The following is a 19,059-nucleotide window of genomic DNA, read 5'->3' as shown; positions in this document are numbered from 1 at the left end:
ATGAATGAGTCGGAAAGAATCTATTCTGAAAACGTCCAGATGAGGGTATATTTTATATTCTTACGGCTACTGCTGATGCAAGCATTGTTTACTGAAAAATATACAGAAATGGGATGATAAAAGAATATTGATCATCTTGCAACTGAGGCATTCTTTTCTATCATTATCACAGGTGACACAGTATTAATAGTTTTTTATTCCATGATCATCAAACACTTCTTAGGCATGAATCTTGTTATTTGCCCTTAACACCTGTGTTAAGGTCTGATAAATGACAGCGTGCAAGTAGAAATTTGAGAATTGTGGCCAGCAGATGGGTTCTCTTAAGCCAACTTGGTCACTTTTCAAGCTGTCGGGAAGGTAACACAAGGTCCTTAATAAAACTCGAAGTTCTTAGTAAGGCTGTTAACGTGCTTTAATCCAAATACATTCTTTTTCTCAGCTTCATGTCATTTGAAGGCACAGGCATCAGGATTTTTAGGACACGATGGTGGATGTGTAGCATGTAGCAGTGCATGCCCTGCTGGCACGAATACGGATGCTACAGGCCACTGTGTCGTGCTGCGACCTGGGGTTGGGTCATGTTGCCTTCTTCCTCAGACAAGTACATCAGGTCTCACCCCTTCCCACCAAGCAGGCAGTCAGCCCCCCAAAAGAAGGGGGGCTTGTGCCACGAAAATGTGGGGTCAGGACGGGACGGAGGGGGGGAGCTTGTGAGGATGCGTCAGTGCTGGAGAGTGGGTAGTGCAGTGTGCCATACGTGTAAGGCGAGGCGTGCTCCCGGTTTGAACACTGATTAAAACCTTTCAGTTACTAGAAAACATGCACTTAACGTAAAAGAAGGCATTCAACACAGGTTTTGAAGGGGTTTGGTACGTGATCGTCAGTCGACTTTATCATGGTCATGGTAGGAAATTTGTTTTATCTAGTTATTAGTGCTTGAAAGCAAATGAGCAAAACTAAAAACAACTCAAAGGGGTTGTGAAGTCTTTTGATTTTCCTGCTATCTTAGTATGCCTAGCCCAAAAATGCATTAGGAAGGATGCCTAGTTCTTGCCCAGCTTTCAGCAATAGATCTGAAAGGAGGTCTTTAATGCATTAGAGCTGTAGAAGTTAGTATTTTAATCTACATTTATCACCTTTTTGCAGAAACTGATAGACAAGGGAGCAAGTGGCTTATCCAGAATCACAAGACGGACAGGTAGAGAGTGGATTTGGGCTATTTTATTGGTATGTTTGACATGATGTTATAGATTAAATACAGCAAAAGGAAAAGCATTTGTTAACTGAATAGTTGTCTGAAGGCAAAGATGAGTGATCAACTTAACTGGTTGGTACCTGGGGACACCTTCACATGTTTTTTTCCACGAGTACAAGTTTTATTTTGGAAAACAACTTTTTTTTTTTTTAACCAAAGGAGTAAAAATAGTCGTTAAATAACCTGAGTACGTACTTTCTTTTAATGAACAGTCCGTTTCCACATGGTCTTTGAATGAACTCGTAGGGGAAAACCAGATCTTCAGCAGACACTTTTTTTGCATGTTTTATTTTTTAAATATTAATACAGGTTATTAATATTCTGAGGCTTCTGAGAAGCTGTGTTGTTTTTCACGAGCTGCATTTCAAATGAGGTCAGAAATAACTGGAAGACCTGGATTCAGTTTCTCCAAAGTACGTAAAAATAAGTAGATCGCGAGATGTCTGAAGTTGCTGTTGTCTTTTCAAGGAGTGAAATGAGGAGGAAAAATACTTCTACATATCCAAAGCTAAAGGAGAACTAAAGTTAGTAGGCGTTTGTGAAAACCTGTAGCTGAAACACATTTCTTCATTATGCTTATTTTGCTGTTTTTAATTATGACAAAAGTAAATTTCGGGGTGTTGCTTGTTTGTTCAGCGAGGCAAAAAGAACAACTAATTAAAATAGGCTGCTTTTTACAAACTGCAGGGGAATAGGATTGATCATTGAGGATTGAATGCCAGTTGGTCTTAATTTCATGTCTTAGACATGGGAAGGGATCATAGATAAGAGAAGAGCGTGCTTATAGGAGCTGAAAGGATTAAAATACTCGGTTCAAAACTCAGGTCTGATTTGTGAAGTTGTGTGAGCGATCACGGTAGCTTTCTGGGTGTGGTAGAGTTAGTCAGAGGAAGGGTGTGACCCACAAAATGTATGGCAAGGAGAGCAAGTTTAACCATCATGGAAAACTCAAATATATCAGCCTGTCTGCGTACCTGCGTTTTAATGCAGTTGGACTTGTGGTAGAGCAGACCAGACGGAGGCTTTTTCTGAAATGGCAAGGTGTGGTTGTGGTTTGGATGTCGTGTCATCCCTGCTCGAAGGTGAGCTGAACTCGTGCTCGTGCACTTTGAGATGGCAGCGAGAGGTAGTTCACGCTCCTCGTGTGTTACCGAGACTGCAGGATTGTAGTTACCTTTGGATGTTCAGACCAGGACCTTTGGAGTTCTTCAGACCCCTAGTGAGGAGTCCTTTAGGTATTCTCCTGGCCAGGACATTCAACTTATTTAAAAAAAAAAAAATATATATATATATCCCCTCCAAAAATACCACCCAACCCAAACGTGCAATCCCTTACGTGATCTGTTCAATATGCTAGAAATAACCATTGTGTTTTAACTTGAAAATGAATCAGCTGTAATGCTTTAGCTCGTTGGTCTGTGTGATAAACCTGATGGCAATTGGTTGTTGGTGAGCAGCTCCGTGGTGTGTGTGTCCTTCAGTCCTACTCAAAGGCTGTAGCTGTTCGGTCACTTCTTTTCTTGGACGACAAATTGAGAAGGAGAATTTAGTTTTATTTATTGATTTCTAGTTTGTGTTCTTTCAAAACTTGTCTCTAAATGTTATAACTGAAGTTGTTTTAGTATCAGTTTTTTATTTTGAGATTTATATAGGGGTGATTTGGGAGAGAGGACTGCAATAACATGGTATGCCAGTGTTCTTGTAGCACCTCCAGGGATGTGTGTATTATAAGATGATAAACATCTTCCCATCATTCTCCTTTTCATGCAAAGTAAAGAAAGCGGAGATAAGTATGCAGCTGTAAGTATTTTATTGCTTTATTTACTTGTTTTGGATTTGGTTACTAGATTGATCGTTACCACCATTCAGCTGCTGGCAGTGAAGTTACGTTACCGGCGTGTGCCCACTGCTGCTGCAAGACTCCTGCTGTAGATCCTTAGCTCCGCAGCTCACTCGAAGTACTCCTTTGGCTGTCAAACTCAGTTACACTCTTGAGTATGAAGATGGTAACGAACGCTGTTTCTCCAGCCTAGACCAAGGATGTTGTCGCCTTAACCCGCTGGCTATTAGTGAGACACTGCTCTCACCTATGAGTGAGTTTCCTTCAGTGCTGGTATTTCGTTAGGAGCTCTGAGTTCAGTGCGTTAGTTCTGACTTCTGCAGTTACATTCTTCATTTCTGAATTTTTAGGTTTGATGCTTTCACCATGCATTTTTCTTTCTAGTCCTAGAACATTTTCACACCGTTTACTGTTAAGTAATAAGCTTCTGGGTTGAAACTGAAGTACTGTTTTTAATCATTAAAGGTATAAATGGTTTGCGACCCAGTTACTTGAGGGAGCAAGCAGAGTGCAGAGGAATCATTAGACCTCCTTTGCTATAAATGGGAGGAAGTGGTGGGTAGGCTGCTCTCTGTAAAGGTTTCTCAAATTGGAATTAATTTCTTTTCTTGTTCTCGCATCTCCCGGTTCAGCTAATCTCTTGAGAGTAACGAAAACTCCATCTCCGTGTTTTACTGCAGGTAGCTGACAAGTCTGGATGGCAGGCTGGGTGTGAGTTGATCCTCCAGAGCTTAATTTTTTTTAAGAGTGTTAACTGGAACATGGAATTTGGATACTTATTAGTATGTGTAATTTTTCAGTGATTTCTTTCTGTTGGAGCTTTGTTATTACCTCTCAGCAAGATACTTTGTATGTTAGGGGATCTACAGCAGGTGTGCTAACTGAAGGTAGGGTTTGGGCTCCACTGTCTTCAAATTCGGCCTCACTTTGTACTTGAACCTAGCTGGGATGTGACTGCTCGCTGCATTGCCTTTGACCACTGCATAGCCAGGAGGAACAGAGGACAAACCAGGGACATCAGCCAATTTTTGTGACTTCGAATGAGAGGCGGGGAGCTGGAGGACATGCAGAGAAAGGTGGTCATCGGAGACCTGGGAGGAGTCAGGATTTCTGCACGGCAAGGGGTAGAGATGGAGCGTAGGAAAACATGCATTATTAATTTCCCTGCTCGCAAAATAGCTTTAATGTTACCCCTCATAAAGCTTCACTACTTGTTTGTTCCCCTTTCTGAGCTTCATTTTCTCGACCTGGCCAAGCCGGTTTGAAACTGGTTCTGTGGCTTGCCTTGAAACTCTGCTCCCATCCCTGCAGAGCCGCTCGGGTAATTTCAGAAAGTACCTCCTAAAACCGACTTCAGTGGGGCATGCTAACACGCAGTGGTGTGTTTATGTAAGTCCACAAATAAGCTTGTGGCTGGTCAAGGGATAAAATACACGTACAAATGCTTACGGTGTTCAGAAGGGAATAAATACGGTATTATAATAGTGAAAAGTAAGTCTTTTGTGAGTGCTGACAGTCCTGCAAACTGTCTGGCTGTGCACTGGGTTGTACGGTGGAGGTGCTCTGTACATAGAAGGGGTGGTTGGTACCTGTGCTGTCACTGTGCCTAAATCTTAGGTTCTGATCCCAAATCCTGCTTTGTGTAATTTAAAGTTTTGCTTCTGATCCTCTAGTCGAGATACTACAAATACTAGAGGGAAATTATTCCACTTCTTCAGGAAGTACATCAATGAGGAAGAAAACAGTGTTTCTGTTCTGTTTTGCTGTATTTTGTTTTGTTGTCGAATTCCTAAGACTGAATAGTAAGATAAACATCTTGCTTTCCCTGGGCTTACCTCAACAGGTAAACAACTATAATTAAAACTGCTTTTAAAATGGCATGCGAGCGTAGGCTGGCTGGAAGCTAATACGAGATCTTTGTATTTGGTATTTTCAGTGTATTTACCAATACAATTACAAGTATTTACCAATATTTATGCTATAAATAAAAATATATTCCATAAATAACAAATTGTAACTAATACAGTATTTAATAATTTGTTAGTATTATTGTGAGTATTTAAGTTAATATTAGTTTAAAATGTCCTTGGGGATAAAATGTTAAGGCGTGATGTACACAGCATGTTTTACTTGCAGCTTTCTATTCCTGTTCTCCCCTCTGCCATTTACTCGTGTTTTTTTTTTTTCTTGCATTATCTTTTACATTTTTCTCATCTTTTGGTGAAATGATTCAGCTGACTAAGCAGGTAAGAAACTAACCCAGCTGAAGAAAAGCGAGCATCTGAAGCTGTAGTGCCCTGGTTTGGTTTCTGGGTGGGTCGGATAAGCAGCAGGATAAGACAGAGGGGGTTGTAGTGGTGCTGCTGAGCCTGGGGTTCAGCAGTGCTGAGCTTCTTTGGGTCTGCTGTCTCCCCAAACTGCACCCATGCGGCTGGTTTTCTGTAGGCTTTGCCACTTCCTAAATGTGGTGCTGTGACAGCCTTTCTTCATCCTAAGTTAATTTTTTTTTCTCCCCCTTGAGTGCTTGAGATATCCAGTATTTGAATTATCTGCAGTACAAAGCAGATGGTGGTTGCTGATGAGCCAGATGAATAAACTGGACTTCCACAACCATCTATCTGCATACAAGTAAAACGATTTTTTTTTCTTGGTTTGTCCTCGCTGACAGTTCCTGGACCTTGATATTTGGAAATCGGTTGTTGCAGGAGAAGATACATACATTTTATTTATATATATTTTAACTCACAAGAACAATCTTGGTTTAAATTTTTGGTTTGCAGAGTATTGCTTTTTCCTTCCTATTTCACCATGACAGTCGCAGATCCTCCTAAGTTGTCTGTCCATGCACTACTTACGGACAGAGCTCTTGCATAACTCCTCCTGTCTTTGAGTTTCTGTCTCTTACCACTAGTAAGCCACAGAGGAAGAACTCCGGTAGTGTTGTGGTGCTTTTTCTAGGTGTTAGGGCTGAAGCTTTAGTGTGTGTAATGCTGCTAACAAGCACAGGAGACTAAAAGTGCTGTAGAAATACATCTGCTTTCAGTTGCTTCTCAGTTGCACATATAGCAGTAGAAGGAAGATACTGCAAAACTCTTGCAAGAAGGAAGAGTGTAATGTGACTGTTTAAGCATTTTAAGTACAAAGATAATGTCAGTGGGATAAATTCATGCTATGTTTCTAAGTATCTTAATTTTACTCAGTCCTTGTTTCTCTTTATTTCACTATTAATTCATTTACAAGTAGGGCAGGGGTGGCATTGTCAAGTAGGAAACACAAAGTGCAATGGGTGAGAGAACCAGAATGCTTGTTCAGGAAAAAATGATCAAATATACAAACGCTTAATGTTTCAAATAAAATATCTTTATAGCTTCTGACAGATTTTTCAGAATAAATATTTTTAATATTTTGGGCAAGCCAAATGCTGAGAGTTTGACAGGGGAGAGAGTTTAACTCTGAGTGCATGGCTTTATTTATCATCAGTTACACCTGTCTGTGTTTCCTTTAATTAAAGTTATCTTCTACCAAGCGTAATTTTCCTCATTTTTCTACAAGGGTATATAGAAATGAGCCAACTAAGTATGGTCTGATGTTTTTTTTTTCTTTTCAGAAAGATGAAGGTAGTGATGGTAGTTTGAGCGATAGCCACATATCTCCTCCCGCCAAACGTACCTCAAAACATGCTGATCCTGTGTGCAAAGACAAATCAAAATCACGCAGCACTGGGCAGCGAGAGGAATGGAGCATCTCAACTGGACAGTCCAGGTAACTTGGTACTAAGAGAAAAATGAAGTTCTGTCAAATTTTCCCATATTTTTGACTCGCTTCCTCTGTTTCTGCAGCGAGCTGCAGCTTACACTCGAGTGTATTTTTGAAGCATGCTATTTCATATAGTTTCCTTGTTATTTTAAGACTCCAGGAATGGGGGTTATATCAGTCCTCTCATCTGTATGCTTTCTTTCTATGCAAATGTGTGCTAAAATGGAAACTAATTTTTATTTCATGTGCAGTCTGAATTCTAGATTCCTGATACATCCAAATTTAGTGACTTAATTGGTATTTTTATGTACTTTGTCTATAAGAAGACATGACATTTTAATAAAGAAATCAGTATTTTTGCTATCTTTAAGGAATAGATAATGGTCAAGTTTCTTTCCATTGTCATTTTCAGCCTCTCTTCCCTGTTTGGCTATAAAGAATGAAGTAAACTACTATGTTTAATTAATTAAAGTCTAAGCCATGCCACATTTTTATAACTCAAAAGAGGAGTAATTTATTTCATTTTCTAACTATTGATTAATAAGATTTTCAAAAGCATTCCTGTGTTCACAAGATTACAGGTAATTGAGACAGTATAGAGTATATGTTCCTGGGCTATGAACATTCAGTTAATAGTGGTTCTTTTGTAGATAATATTTCTTATTTATGAACAAATTGGAGTTCTTACAACACTTGGCATAAAAGAGTGACTGCAATTCACTACAGGACTGTCATCTGCTAGGATGGCGTATTTAGAAACTGTATAAATCTTAAAACGGATTATTTTTTTCTGTTTGTTTTCCCTTTTAAAACAGAATAAATTGAATATAATATGTTATGTGGCATGGTCATCTAAAAATATACTGAAACTCATGGTTTTTTTGTTTATAAGTATAGGTTTGTACTGTAGATATTAGAAATGCTAAGAGATGAAAAAATACTTAATGTGGCTGGGAGAATTTAGATCACTGTGTCAAATGAAATTTGGTCAGGATACCCAAGCTCACGTTGTTACACAGAATGTGCTGTGACATCCATGCATATGGGTTTTTTTTGGTTATTTTCTGCCAAAATCCAAAGTGCTGTGCCTAATAACAATCTCGAGTCTTTAAGACTTTTCCCAAAGGTTTTGTTGCTAAACCTTCATTATAATCAAATTTCACTTCTTCAGTTGTGGTTTCTAAAAAACTTAAAATATCTGACCAGAAAAACGTTACTGGAAAGTTGGATGTGCACATGATACATGAACGTGGCTTTCTGTGTTGCTACCCAACCCTTGCAAAAATCCTTAGGTTACCTTTGTTTCATAAGTGTTACACATTTCTTAGGAAAATAATAGCAGAAGCCCACATCTTCTATTCTTCCATTAAGTTGATATTTTTGTAGTGTGTTGAACTCGTGGTCACATTTAAATTAATTTAGTATTACTAAGATTTCCCCTCTTTTTCCTCTTCCCCATCAAATTCATTCAAGCTTTTCGGTTTGAAAACAGGGTGTTCCTTCCTATCCAGTAGTGGTAGGCAGTAAATGCTATAGTTTGCTTGTCTGTAAAGTACTTGGTGTTTCCGAGGATGGAAGAGAGATTAAAATATATATTTTTGCCTTTTGTGTGACTTACTTTCCCTATTTGTGTAACAGTATTGACAAGTTACTGTTAACAGTCTGTCGATAGCTGTAGAGTTCTTGTTCATTTGTATTCTATGCTAAATATTCTTTTCAGGCTGCCTCATAAATAAGATTTTTTCATTTTTAAAGAGAAAAAGTGAACAATTGTTTATGCAGTAAAATTTCAGAAAACTCTGCAATACATTTTTTCTCAATCTGTGAAATAGTAGAATTAAGTTAATTTAAAAATAAGGACTATCAGAGATTGATAGACGGGGGCTAATATAAAAAAGGGACTAGTAAAAGAGATGTTTGGATAATTGGGGGGATTCGTATAATTGGTATTTGGCAGTTTTGCCCTCGTTCCAGTGCTGGGCATGAGGCAGACTTCAGAGACTAAGAGTCTGCTCTTAGTTTGACGAAGGTTTTGAAGTCATGGTTTATTGTGCAACGTTTTAAGTTGGATTTAACTTTTAAAGTTTTATTTTCATTGTGTAACTTTTGCTTGGCTAAGAAATGAAAACATTATTTGTTTTTCTAATCTAATTGTTTCCTAGGTTAACTTCTCAGCCTGGTGCTACACTACCAAATGGACGTAGCTTATGTAAGTGTATTACAGCCAACCCTTTAGCATCTATTTTTACATTTAACAATTTTATGTCAATGGTTTTTGGTTGCATATATTTTTAATAACTTTACTGATTACTCATTTTGACCCAAAAGTTTACTGTTTTGGCTCAGTTTCCTTCCGTCAACATCTTGGATGCTCTCTATGGACATGGGGAACATTCTCAGATGAAATTCCATTTCTCTTCTCAATTCAGACCTCTTGGCCATGATCTTGATGTTTTCCTTAATTACCAAATTTACTGTTAGGGACTAATTTTGGCCTTCCTCTCCCAGCTGGTCTCTTTAATTTACTTACTCTCTTTGCTCGTTTAAGATTTGGCCTTCTGTGGTTCTTAACATTACTTACTCCGTTATTGCTCTAGAGAGACCTGCCTTGTCTGCAGCTCCTCCTACCTTGGAACAGCTTTCCTCTTTGCTTCTACTGTTCAAACTCACCATCTCATTTCATAACTCAGCTAAAACCATACTGTCTTTCATGTCCCCTTTTCATAAATTGTTTCATTTAATTGTGTTGACTCTATGTAAATGTTAACTCATTAAGCATTTTTGGTATTTTTTATTTATTGTGGTGCCTAAGGAACAATCAGGAGTGGGATCCCTTTTTGTTTGGCACTGTACAGAGTAGCTGGTACATTGTTTGTGAAATCAATGTGTTGTATCTGACCTTTTGATATTGCATTTGGAGGACTCAGAATTGAAACTGGGGGCCAAGTGTGCATTTTAGTATTGATGTTGACTTAAAAATATTGAGTGGATATTTGAATACCAAATTTTTATCTTAACATAAGATCTATAATACAAGGAAACAAGCTCGAGTCTGAAGAAATAGCTTGAAAAACAATTTTGATAGGAATTAAATATATATATTTCTTTAGTGTATATAAGGGTGCTCGTATTGTGCTCCTTAGTTACTTCTGGTATATTGTTCTTGTTAAGTATTCTGCTTATTAATTCTTGTTTGTGAAAATGTTGTTTCCTGCATTTTAAAGTAGTAATACAAATTTCTCTTAGCTCTCAAAAGCCATCCCCTTCGAGGGGAAAAAAAGGGAGATGGGGACCATGCTTGCATAAACGGAGATATAGAAGTCAGAAAAAGTTGTCGGTCCAGGAAAAACAGATTTGAAACTTTGAATCAGAGTTTATTGTTTGATCAGCTAGTAAACAGGTATGTGGGGATACTTCAGTTGTATTCACAAAGCATCGTGATGACTTTTAATAAAGTTAGAAAACCCTGTCTTGCAGTGCCATCTCTGTGTTTGACTGTGAGAACGTAACAGCATTGAGGCAAGCCAGGTTGTGGTTTGGGTTAAAGGCTGGCTCCTGTGTTGCAACTGCCAACGTTACCCATGCACTAAATGCAAAGTAGCTTATTGGACTTGTGTTGAGGAGTAAGCTGCTTTGTGTTTACCCCTGGATAAAACTGTGTGTGTTGGCAGTTACTGCAGAGTGCCTTACGTGCTGTAAATCCACACCCTGGTTTGTCTCCTAGTAACCTGTTTATGTAGTGATACCTAAATGTGATGTAAAGTAGTAATTAGCAACAGCACTTGGAAAGCTTTCTAGATCTTGCCTGTATGATTTTGATCATAAAATATCAAAAGTGTGTAGCTTTCTTTTTTGTTGTTTATTTTTTTGTTTTTGTTTTTTACCATTCGTTAGTAATTCACACAGGATTGGTGTCACTTTTTGACATTTACTGTGCAGACAAAGTAGGTCAGAGAGGGAGGCACGGTCTGGTCTGAGCATAGGAATGGGAGCCAGAAATATTTTCTTTAATTATTATTTCTGTGTGGCCCTGGGCAGGTCACTTAATGTGTGTCAACTTTCCCACCTGTAAAATGGATTTTAATAGGCACATCTGTAAGAAATTGCTTGCTAGTGCTTGAAAAATGATTTATACATAAACATTTAATTGCCAAGTATGATCTGTATTGCTAAATGTATTCAGTTGAACTTTCTATTCATTAAACATTCTTTTCAATTTACCTAGTAACTACTTAGTATCAGTTTACAAACTTATATTCGGTTACATTTATTTTTCTAGTTGCAGTTGAATCTCCCCCCTCTTATCAACAATAGGAAAAAGTCTACCACGAAGATCGTAATTTGATAAGATCATGGTACTCAAATCTATATACGAACTTATACTGATAACAGCGTGTCCAATAATCATTGGAGCTTTTTAAGAACATATTAGATAAACATCTGTCAGCAGTGATTTAAGTATTGTTTAGTTTTTTCTTGCTTGGCAAAGTGGGTGGACTTTTCCAGTCCCCGACCCCCGGCCCTGTTTTCTTTGATAATGAGTTATAGCATAATTTTACTTGAAGTAGTAAATGTCACACATCACAGATACTTGAGAAGAATTGTTTAAAATTGAGAAGGGCACTCTTAACAAAATCTTGACTTTTTTGACATCCGTGGCTTGAACTTCCATGGACTACTTTCTAGGCAGGGTTTCACTCTTCAGATTTACTTTTAAACAGCTTGAAAGAAAGGAAGTGAAAGTTTCTGCCTTCTTACAATTACTATACAGCTATAGTAGAATTCCAGAGGAAATCTGTTACAATCACCATAGAGAGCAGTAAATAGGTGGTCAGAACAGGTGGCCAAATATTTGCCTTAGTTTGCGTAATTCCCTGTTGTTTTCTTCCTTAGCAATAAAGCATTTTGGACAAGGTTCTAATTCACATACCAACATTGTTTTGCAATCTGTTTACAAATGCTTCAGATAATGAAAATGTAGTCTAATTAAATAATAGATGAGAAGTGGTAGAGTAATGAGCTCAAATAACGAACGTTGAAGCTCTAGGTGTTACTGATCTAACAGTTTTAAAATCCTTTATTTATTGGTGTCTCTATGAGGCCAGGATAGAAGGATACGTAGCTTACAGGGTGGAGACATTGACTGCTTTCACAGTATTATAATTACGTGGATAAAAAGCTTTACTATCTTACTCTACAGATCTGACACCTTCCTAAGCAGTTACAAATTTGTATGCTGCAATCTGCACTGAGCAAAAATAGACTTTAAAACAATATAACCTAATTTGAACCCGTAGCATCAGCATTTCTTCTTACGCATACTTTTTAGTTTATATTCTATAGGTTCATCTTTCAATTTTCTTTATTGCGGTTAGTGTTGTACTTAACTGATAGATTCAGGAAGCTACCTTAAAATTTTCACATATTAAGCCATTTATATATTTAGTCAGCTTGCAGACCTTGGACTAGCCATAACAGACCATAAAAATAGATATGTTAAGCTATTGGGTACTATGTGGAAAGTTCTGCATGCCTGCTATTTTAAGACTGATTTTTATTTTTTTCTCTATTTATTTTGCTAACTGTTGCATATATTTTAGTACTGCCGAAGCTGTCCTACAGGAAATGGATAATATTAACATCAGGAGAAATAGGCGGTCTGGGGAAGTAGAGCGGCTGCGAATGTGGACAGATACAGAATTTGTAAGTGCAGTGTCTCGGTTCTTGGATAAAAGTAATGTGAAAGGGGGAGCATGTTTGTTTTTGTAATTCCCATACTTTTGTTGGTAGCTCTGCCAAAAGGTTTCAGATCCTCATCAGTGGATAACATTAAAAAATTTGATAAACTCAAAATGAGAAGAAAATTCACAGAAGTGATATGTGTGTTGCTAGAATGTTAAGTCTGATGAATTTACTGCCATGCCCTTAGGATGTGATGTGGTGGTCCTCCTTTGGTTTGAAGCACACTCAGGTAGTCTGAAAACAGGACCAAGGACTATTGCCTACTTTGTTCTCTAAAGTAGCCTCATACTGATTACTGACAATGTATTAGAAAGACTAAGTATAAAGGGGTTTATTTTATCACCCATTAAATTTGAGAATATTGTTTTTGTAGCCTACTTGTGGAAGGCTCTGTTGAAAAAACCGTTGGGGGCTAGAAATTTTATGTAGTATTACTTCCTGAACCGTGGGCTAACAACGTAAGTGACGTGGGACAGTTACTGACAGGAGTGTATGTTACTTTCATTACAGGAAAACATGGATATGTATTCTCGAGTGAAAAGAAGGAGGAAATCACTGAGGAGAAATAGCTATGGGATTCAGAACCACCATGAAGTGTCCACAGAAGGCGAAGAAGAAGGTATGGCTTGTACGGGATTGTAAGGCTTTGACTGAAATAATTATAAAACAAAGCTCTCCTGAACATAAAATAGCAATATATTACACTACAGAAAATAATTTGGTTTTGGCTCTGGATTTGGAATTATTTAATTGACCAATTAGCAAAAGTATTGTGAGTAAGTACATTGAAAAGGATTTAGGGATCTCTACAAACAGTTTTCTTTAAACAATGCAATCCAAGTTTATCTGAAAGAAGTAGAAAAAAAGCTTGGTTTCTAAATATGTGTATTCTACATTCCTTTCCTCTTGTTTCCTGTAATACAAAATATTGGAAACTTTCCTCATATTCCCTGTAACAGTCCTCTGTGTTGAAATCAGGATGTGGTACATGTAGCCCACAGCTCTGTGTTTTCTTATTGACTTGCTATTTCTCATACAGTGGATGGCTGTTAGCAGAAAGACTGTGTAATGGTCATTTCTGCATCTTACTTTAAATGAAAATATTAATTAAAAGTCTCTGTTTTCTATCCATCTACTGAATTTTAGAAAGCTTGTAGAGACTATTCTATTTGAAATTCTGAATTTCTTTTAAGAACTTGTTTGAAACTGGCCAGTGGGTTCAAAAGGTGTTGGAGGAAGAAGGGATAATGGCCAACTCTGATGGCATTGATCAACAGCATGCTTGGTTTCCTTAGGAAACCAGACTCAAACTTGACATAAGGGACCCATACAGGACACAGCATAGTGTCTTTTGATTTTGAACTAAATTTTGAACTGTAGGTTATTTGGTCTTTCCTAGTTAGTAAGAACACAGTCTTAATTCAGAGGTCTAGGGACAGAAATACTGATCATATTAATAGATGGATCTATGTGGTAACTTTATTATACAGTGTGTTGATTTGCTCCGTGTAAAAATGATACTGTGAATCTTAAAATTAGAGTTATTTTTGTGTTATGTCAAATATTTGATTTTTCCAGGCAGCTACGGGAAAAGAGAGAGAAGAAAGGCATTTTCTTAGTTTGAGGGATAATTACTGAAGGAAAAAGATGACAGATATTTGCAGTTCACAGCTAAAACTAATTTGATTATACTTACTTTTCTTTCTGTTGCTTTTCCAGAACCTTCTGTGGGAAACTGGAAGAAGTTTTGACAATAGGCTGTAGATTGGTCTTGGTCTTCAAATTCCTAGTGATTTGCAAATTAATGCTAATTAGTAGGAGGGGGATAGTTCTCAATGACCATTAAAATGTTTAGGGTAAGGATAGTTCTGGCATCAAGAAGATGAGTTCTGAAATCTTCTCTTTACCCCCAACCCTTCCCAACAGAGTCTCAGGAAGAAGATGGAGATATAGAAGTAGAAGAAGCTGAAGGAGAAGAAAACGACCGACCGTATAATCTAAGACAGAGAAAAACTGTTGAAAGATATCAGGCCCCTCCAATAGGTGAGTAACTAGACAGTGCTCATACAGTTCTGCTTTTTTGACTTCCAAGAAACACCACGGGTGTGGGAAGGGAAGTTGGATGACTGTTCCTTATCCCTGAACGAGCTCCCAAGCAGTGTTTAGTGACTTCCATTCTTGCCTCTGTTTTAGTTCACCATATGAATATGACTACTGAAAACGATTGTTAAGTGTGCGTTTTGGTAGCATCTCTCCTGCTTGTTGCCTCATTGAACTTTGCAAATACTGTCATATGCTGGGCTCAGGGTTGCAAAGAAATAGTTGGCAAAAGTTGAACTCTGCCACCTAATAAATAAATACATAGCAAAACTGCTGATTTCTCTGCTTCTTGAGTGATAAACCTAATTCGTAACCAGATAAATTGCATAGCAGCAGTTGCCACATTTTGCAATGATGAGAAATTTCTTTTCCTAATTTGAGCTAATGGAGAAAACAGTGATAAAATTATTGGTATGGGAATAATCTAACATTTTTGCAGCTGCATTTAGATTAGTTCATTCTTTTTTAACTGATGTTACAAACCTGTAACTTCTCTTACTCAGTGCCGGCTCACCAAAAAAAGAGGGAAAATACACTGTTTGATATTCACAGATCTCCTGCGAGAAGAAGCCATATCAGGTAAATGTCAGTCTTTTGGTACGTAGTTGTTTACTCTCTCTAAGTATGTTTCTATTAGCTTTTGATTTTCAAAATATTCTTGAGTTGTATGTTTTCACTCATGCATATGAGTGGATCTTGAATTGTATCTCAGGTTCAGATCCTGATCAGCATACAGAAATGAATTTCACAGCATTTCATGAAGCTTTTTTTAGAAGCTTTGTGATGAGCAGTCTGGAAACTGACTGGAAACGGGTGTTTTGCCAGTACTGGAACAAGAATTCTGCACTGCACACCAGATTTTTCTGTAAAGGCTTTTATTTAGTGTTCAGTTCCAAAGCAGCAGTTTAGCTAATGTCCATTTTCTATTCTACAAGGAAAACTAAGTCAGAGTAATGTTTTTTTTTTGTTTTCTTCTAGTTCAGGTTCCATCTGAATAGTATTAGGAATTTAACATAAAATTAACCAAACATGATTTTTGACTTGGACCTTTTGTGTCAAAGAAGTCTGTAATGTACTGAGTTTTCTTGTAAACAGTCAAAAGGCTTTATTTAACAAAATACTTGAGTTTTTGTAAAACCAAACTTACTCAAAGCTTTAAAAAGCTTTTCTCTGTAGCAGGATCTTAGGATTCTACAAGTTTCTTCGCGATATAAATAACGTATAATTTTGAGGAGAATTTTATTGCTTGTAGTGTATATTGTGTTGGATGATCTCTGGAGTTTTAATTGCTAGTAAGATGTAAAGAGTTTGGAGGCAATTATCCCTTCAGTTTTATCATGTTTATTGCTCCTCTTCCATTTTATCTGTATTTCTCAGGGTATTTTACACTCCCATAAAAGTTCTCTCCAGTTGCATAACGTTCTCTTTGATGCGTTTTTAAATGTACTTAATTTTTGATCATTTTGGTCAAAACTGATTTGCCTAATTTTCCTTTGGCAAAAAAATAGCTCATCAATGCATTATCATGTTCATGCAAATGACAAAGCTCACTATATTCACTAAAAAGACATTAGTTTTCCTATTAGCTGATTCTGCTTAGTTCATACAAAAAAGTGCTTCTTCACACTGATTAAATTAAGAGTATTTTTGTGTACAGAGGATGTAATAATGTACATTATCTAGTATTTTGAAAGAGTATTCTGAAATACTGTCATACTACAATAAGAAATGGTTCATGCATGCTTTGAATAGTAATTTTACTTCGATTCAGAAGTTAAACTAATGTAATACTTTGTAAAGCTGCTGCTGTTCAGCCTTAACCTCATAAAAAGAGAACATACGCTTTAGGAAGTATGGAATATTTTAAAAGAATAGAGGAAAGCATCAAACTGAGTAAGGAGACCTTGATATTTCTGTTATGATAGAGGTGGCTAAGGGTTGGAAGTTTCTGCGTAGCTGTTTGAACTCAACAACGTAAGGATTGAATACTTAGTCATACTTGCTGAAGTAACATGCACTGGATTTTACAGGGATCTACTGTTATGGTAATGTCCGTGTTGATATTGGACATTCTTGAGACAGTAAAAGATGATGTTTCTATTCCTCCCCCCAAGTATTTTGATATCTTCTTAATAAAACAAAAATTTGCATGCGTGTGTTAAACCTGAACAGTATTGTATTTGCCGTTTCAATTTTGTTTTTATAAAAAATCAAAACAGGCTGTACAACTGTGAAAAGGACTGAGCTTTGTATTTATTTTGCTATTTAAATAGGAGAAAGAAGCATGCCATTCACAGCAGTGATACCACTTCGTCAGATGAAGAACGTTTTGAAAGAAGAAAATCTAAAAGCATGGCCAGGGCAAGAAATAGGTATCAAAACATCTTTGGTCTTTAGGAGGGTTTTATTTTTACTATTCAGCAGAAAATAATCTGCTGAAAATAAGTTAGTGTTCTGTTGATTCTGCAGACTTTTTTGATTCTACCTGGGATTGCCTGCAGCTACTGTGTGGGAGGATTGCTACTTATATATTAATGTAGATTTTGAAGTCTTTTGAAGAGATAACAATAGTGATAAAAAAAGATCCAAAGATTAAAAAAAAAATAAATCTATTTGATTCAGCTGGCTTACAAGACATAATTTGTCAGTTAAAAATGTATTTTTATTCTTGGTGTAAAAAGAGAGTACCTAGATTTACGTTGGTACTTGGTCCCAGTTACTTCAGGTGTACACGCCAGTGCTGGCCCTTCATAATTTCTTACTGTTTCATAACATCATGAACATTCTGCACACACAACATACAGTCTTTTGACCTTACATTTTTCTACCAGTTATCTAAAAGTGGAAGATATATAACATGTCAATAAATTTACTGCCATAGATATATTTGTAGGAAAACTGTTATCTTTTTATGCTCTTCTTTTTCCATCTCTTGTCTGCAATACCATTCCTTTTTCCATCCTAATGAGTTCCAAAGACATGTACAACTATCAAAAGTGTAATTGCAAGTGTAACTGGTATGTTACTGGTACCTTTCTCTCTCCCTTACTCTGTGTATTTCACCTGGTTTAATACCTGTGTAAGGATTTGAAGCTTCTTTGTATATGCTGAGAAACTGAATCAGGTGCATATGATTTAAAGGTGATCTGAGAGTGCACTTTTTTTGCTCAACTTTTTTTTGTGTTAAATCAAAATAATGTGTCCAGTCTAGCTCTCCAGAATGAAATACCTATATGCAAGCATAACACTATCTTTAGAGAATTACCAAATCTGGAACAATAATTACCAAAATAAAAATATCAATTTGGTTACCTTATCAATCCAGGAAGGTTGTCTTTTTAGGTACTCTCTATTTTTAGTGATACACAGAAGAATTAGTTCTATAATTCTTTTATCTCAGCCTAATAAATTTAACTTCTTTTTTTAATAATAGTTTTGAAATTGGATGAGTAAGTTTAAGTGATTGGATGAAAACTGGTTAGACTGATGTGTGTTTTAATTTAGTGGAGGAAGCCATTCAATCTCTTGTCTCTGTCCATTCCCCCCAAAATATTAAAACAATATTTTTTGTTGTTATGGTTGAGCAGGTGCCTACCTTTAAACTTCAGAGCGGAAGACTTAGCTAGTGGAATCCTACGAGAACGTGTGAAAGTTGGGGCAAGCTTGGCTGACGTTGACCCTATGATTGTTGATAAATCGGTACGTTAAAACTTTTTTCCTTCCCCCAGTTATGCATAAGCAGAATTCACCATAGTTTCTCATTAGAGTTGAAGTTAATTCATTGTATACTCACTGGTCTATTTTAATTGTTCTAAAGCTGTTGTCTGTTTATTATTTTGGGCTATGAAGCATTTGCTTTTGGCCTGTAGTAAATCATCAGGCTGCATGCGTACCATCGATGAGCTCAAATATCAATTTCTCAGCTGTATTTCTTTATTTACAGCCAGTTTTTGATTACTTGTAATAGTGGAAGCTGTGATATCCTGAGCAGTGTAGAAACAGTTGTACTGACCACCTGGGGTTGTCCATGTGCTAGCCATGTTGGTACTGTGCAGACTTCAAACAGAATGTTTGTGTGGATCTTCAGTATTCTCTCTGACAAATCTGACTAAAGGGAATGTAGTCCAGGAACCCTCAGCTTGGCCTAGCAAAAAAAAAAAAAAAAAAAAATAAAAATTTAGAAACAACGATGTATGCTAGTTGATGATGTGTGTTTGTGGAAAAGCTGCTGAATTAGTAGTAGAGCTGAACCACCATCCAGAAGTATTTCAAGGATATTCATGTTACGGTGTGCCTGGGTTTAAAAATGCTCTCCAATGTGGGCGACGACGTTTCTGTGTCGTTTCTACGATGTTTCTGTAGA

At 37.0% G+C, this 19,059-nt stretch overlaps 1 protein-coding gene across 4 annotated transcripts in view; it reads left to right on the top strand.

The window, feature by feature from the left end:
- Positions 1 to 19,059, top strand: part of ATAD2B (ATPase family AAA domain containing 2B) — an 80,457-nt gene that overhangs the window by 10,081 nt on the left and 51,317 nt on the right. For 3 of the 4 annotated variants that reach the window (XM_080588562.1, XM_080588561.1, XM_080588564.1), the window contains exons 2-10: positions 6,706 to 6,860; positions 9,017 to 9,063; positions 10,101 to 10,254; positions 12,455 to 12,557; positions 13,107 to 13,215; positions 14,523 to 14,639; positions 15,200 to 15,275; positions 16,970 to 17,068; positions 18,284 to 18,395. In XM_080588562.1, coding sequence (XP_080444688.1) covers positions 6,706 to 6,860; positions 9,017 to 9,063; positions 10,101 to 10,254; positions 12,455 to 12,557; positions 13,107 to 13,215; positions 14,523 to 14,639; positions 15,200 to 15,275; positions 16,970 to 17,068; positions 18,284 to 18,395 — 972 coding nt within the window. Of the gene's footprint in view, positions 1 to 2,682; positions 3,059 to 6,705; positions 6,861 to 9,016; positions 9,064 to 10,100; positions 10,255 to 12,454; positions 12,558 to 13,106; positions 13,216 to 14,522; positions 14,640 to 15,199; positions 15,276 to 16,969; positions 17,069 to 18,283; positions 18,396 to 19,059 lie in introns of those variants that run through there. The other variant, XM_080588563.1, reaches the window with a different exon arrangement.

Source organism: Anser brachyrhynchus (assembly GCF_964034855.1).
Source record: "Anser brachyrhynchus genome assembly, chromosome: 3".
NCBI lineage: Eukaryota > Metazoa > Chordata > Aves > Anseriformes > Anatidae > Anser > Anser brachyrhynchus.
This window is presented reverse-complemented; position numbering and strand designations above follow the sequence as displayed.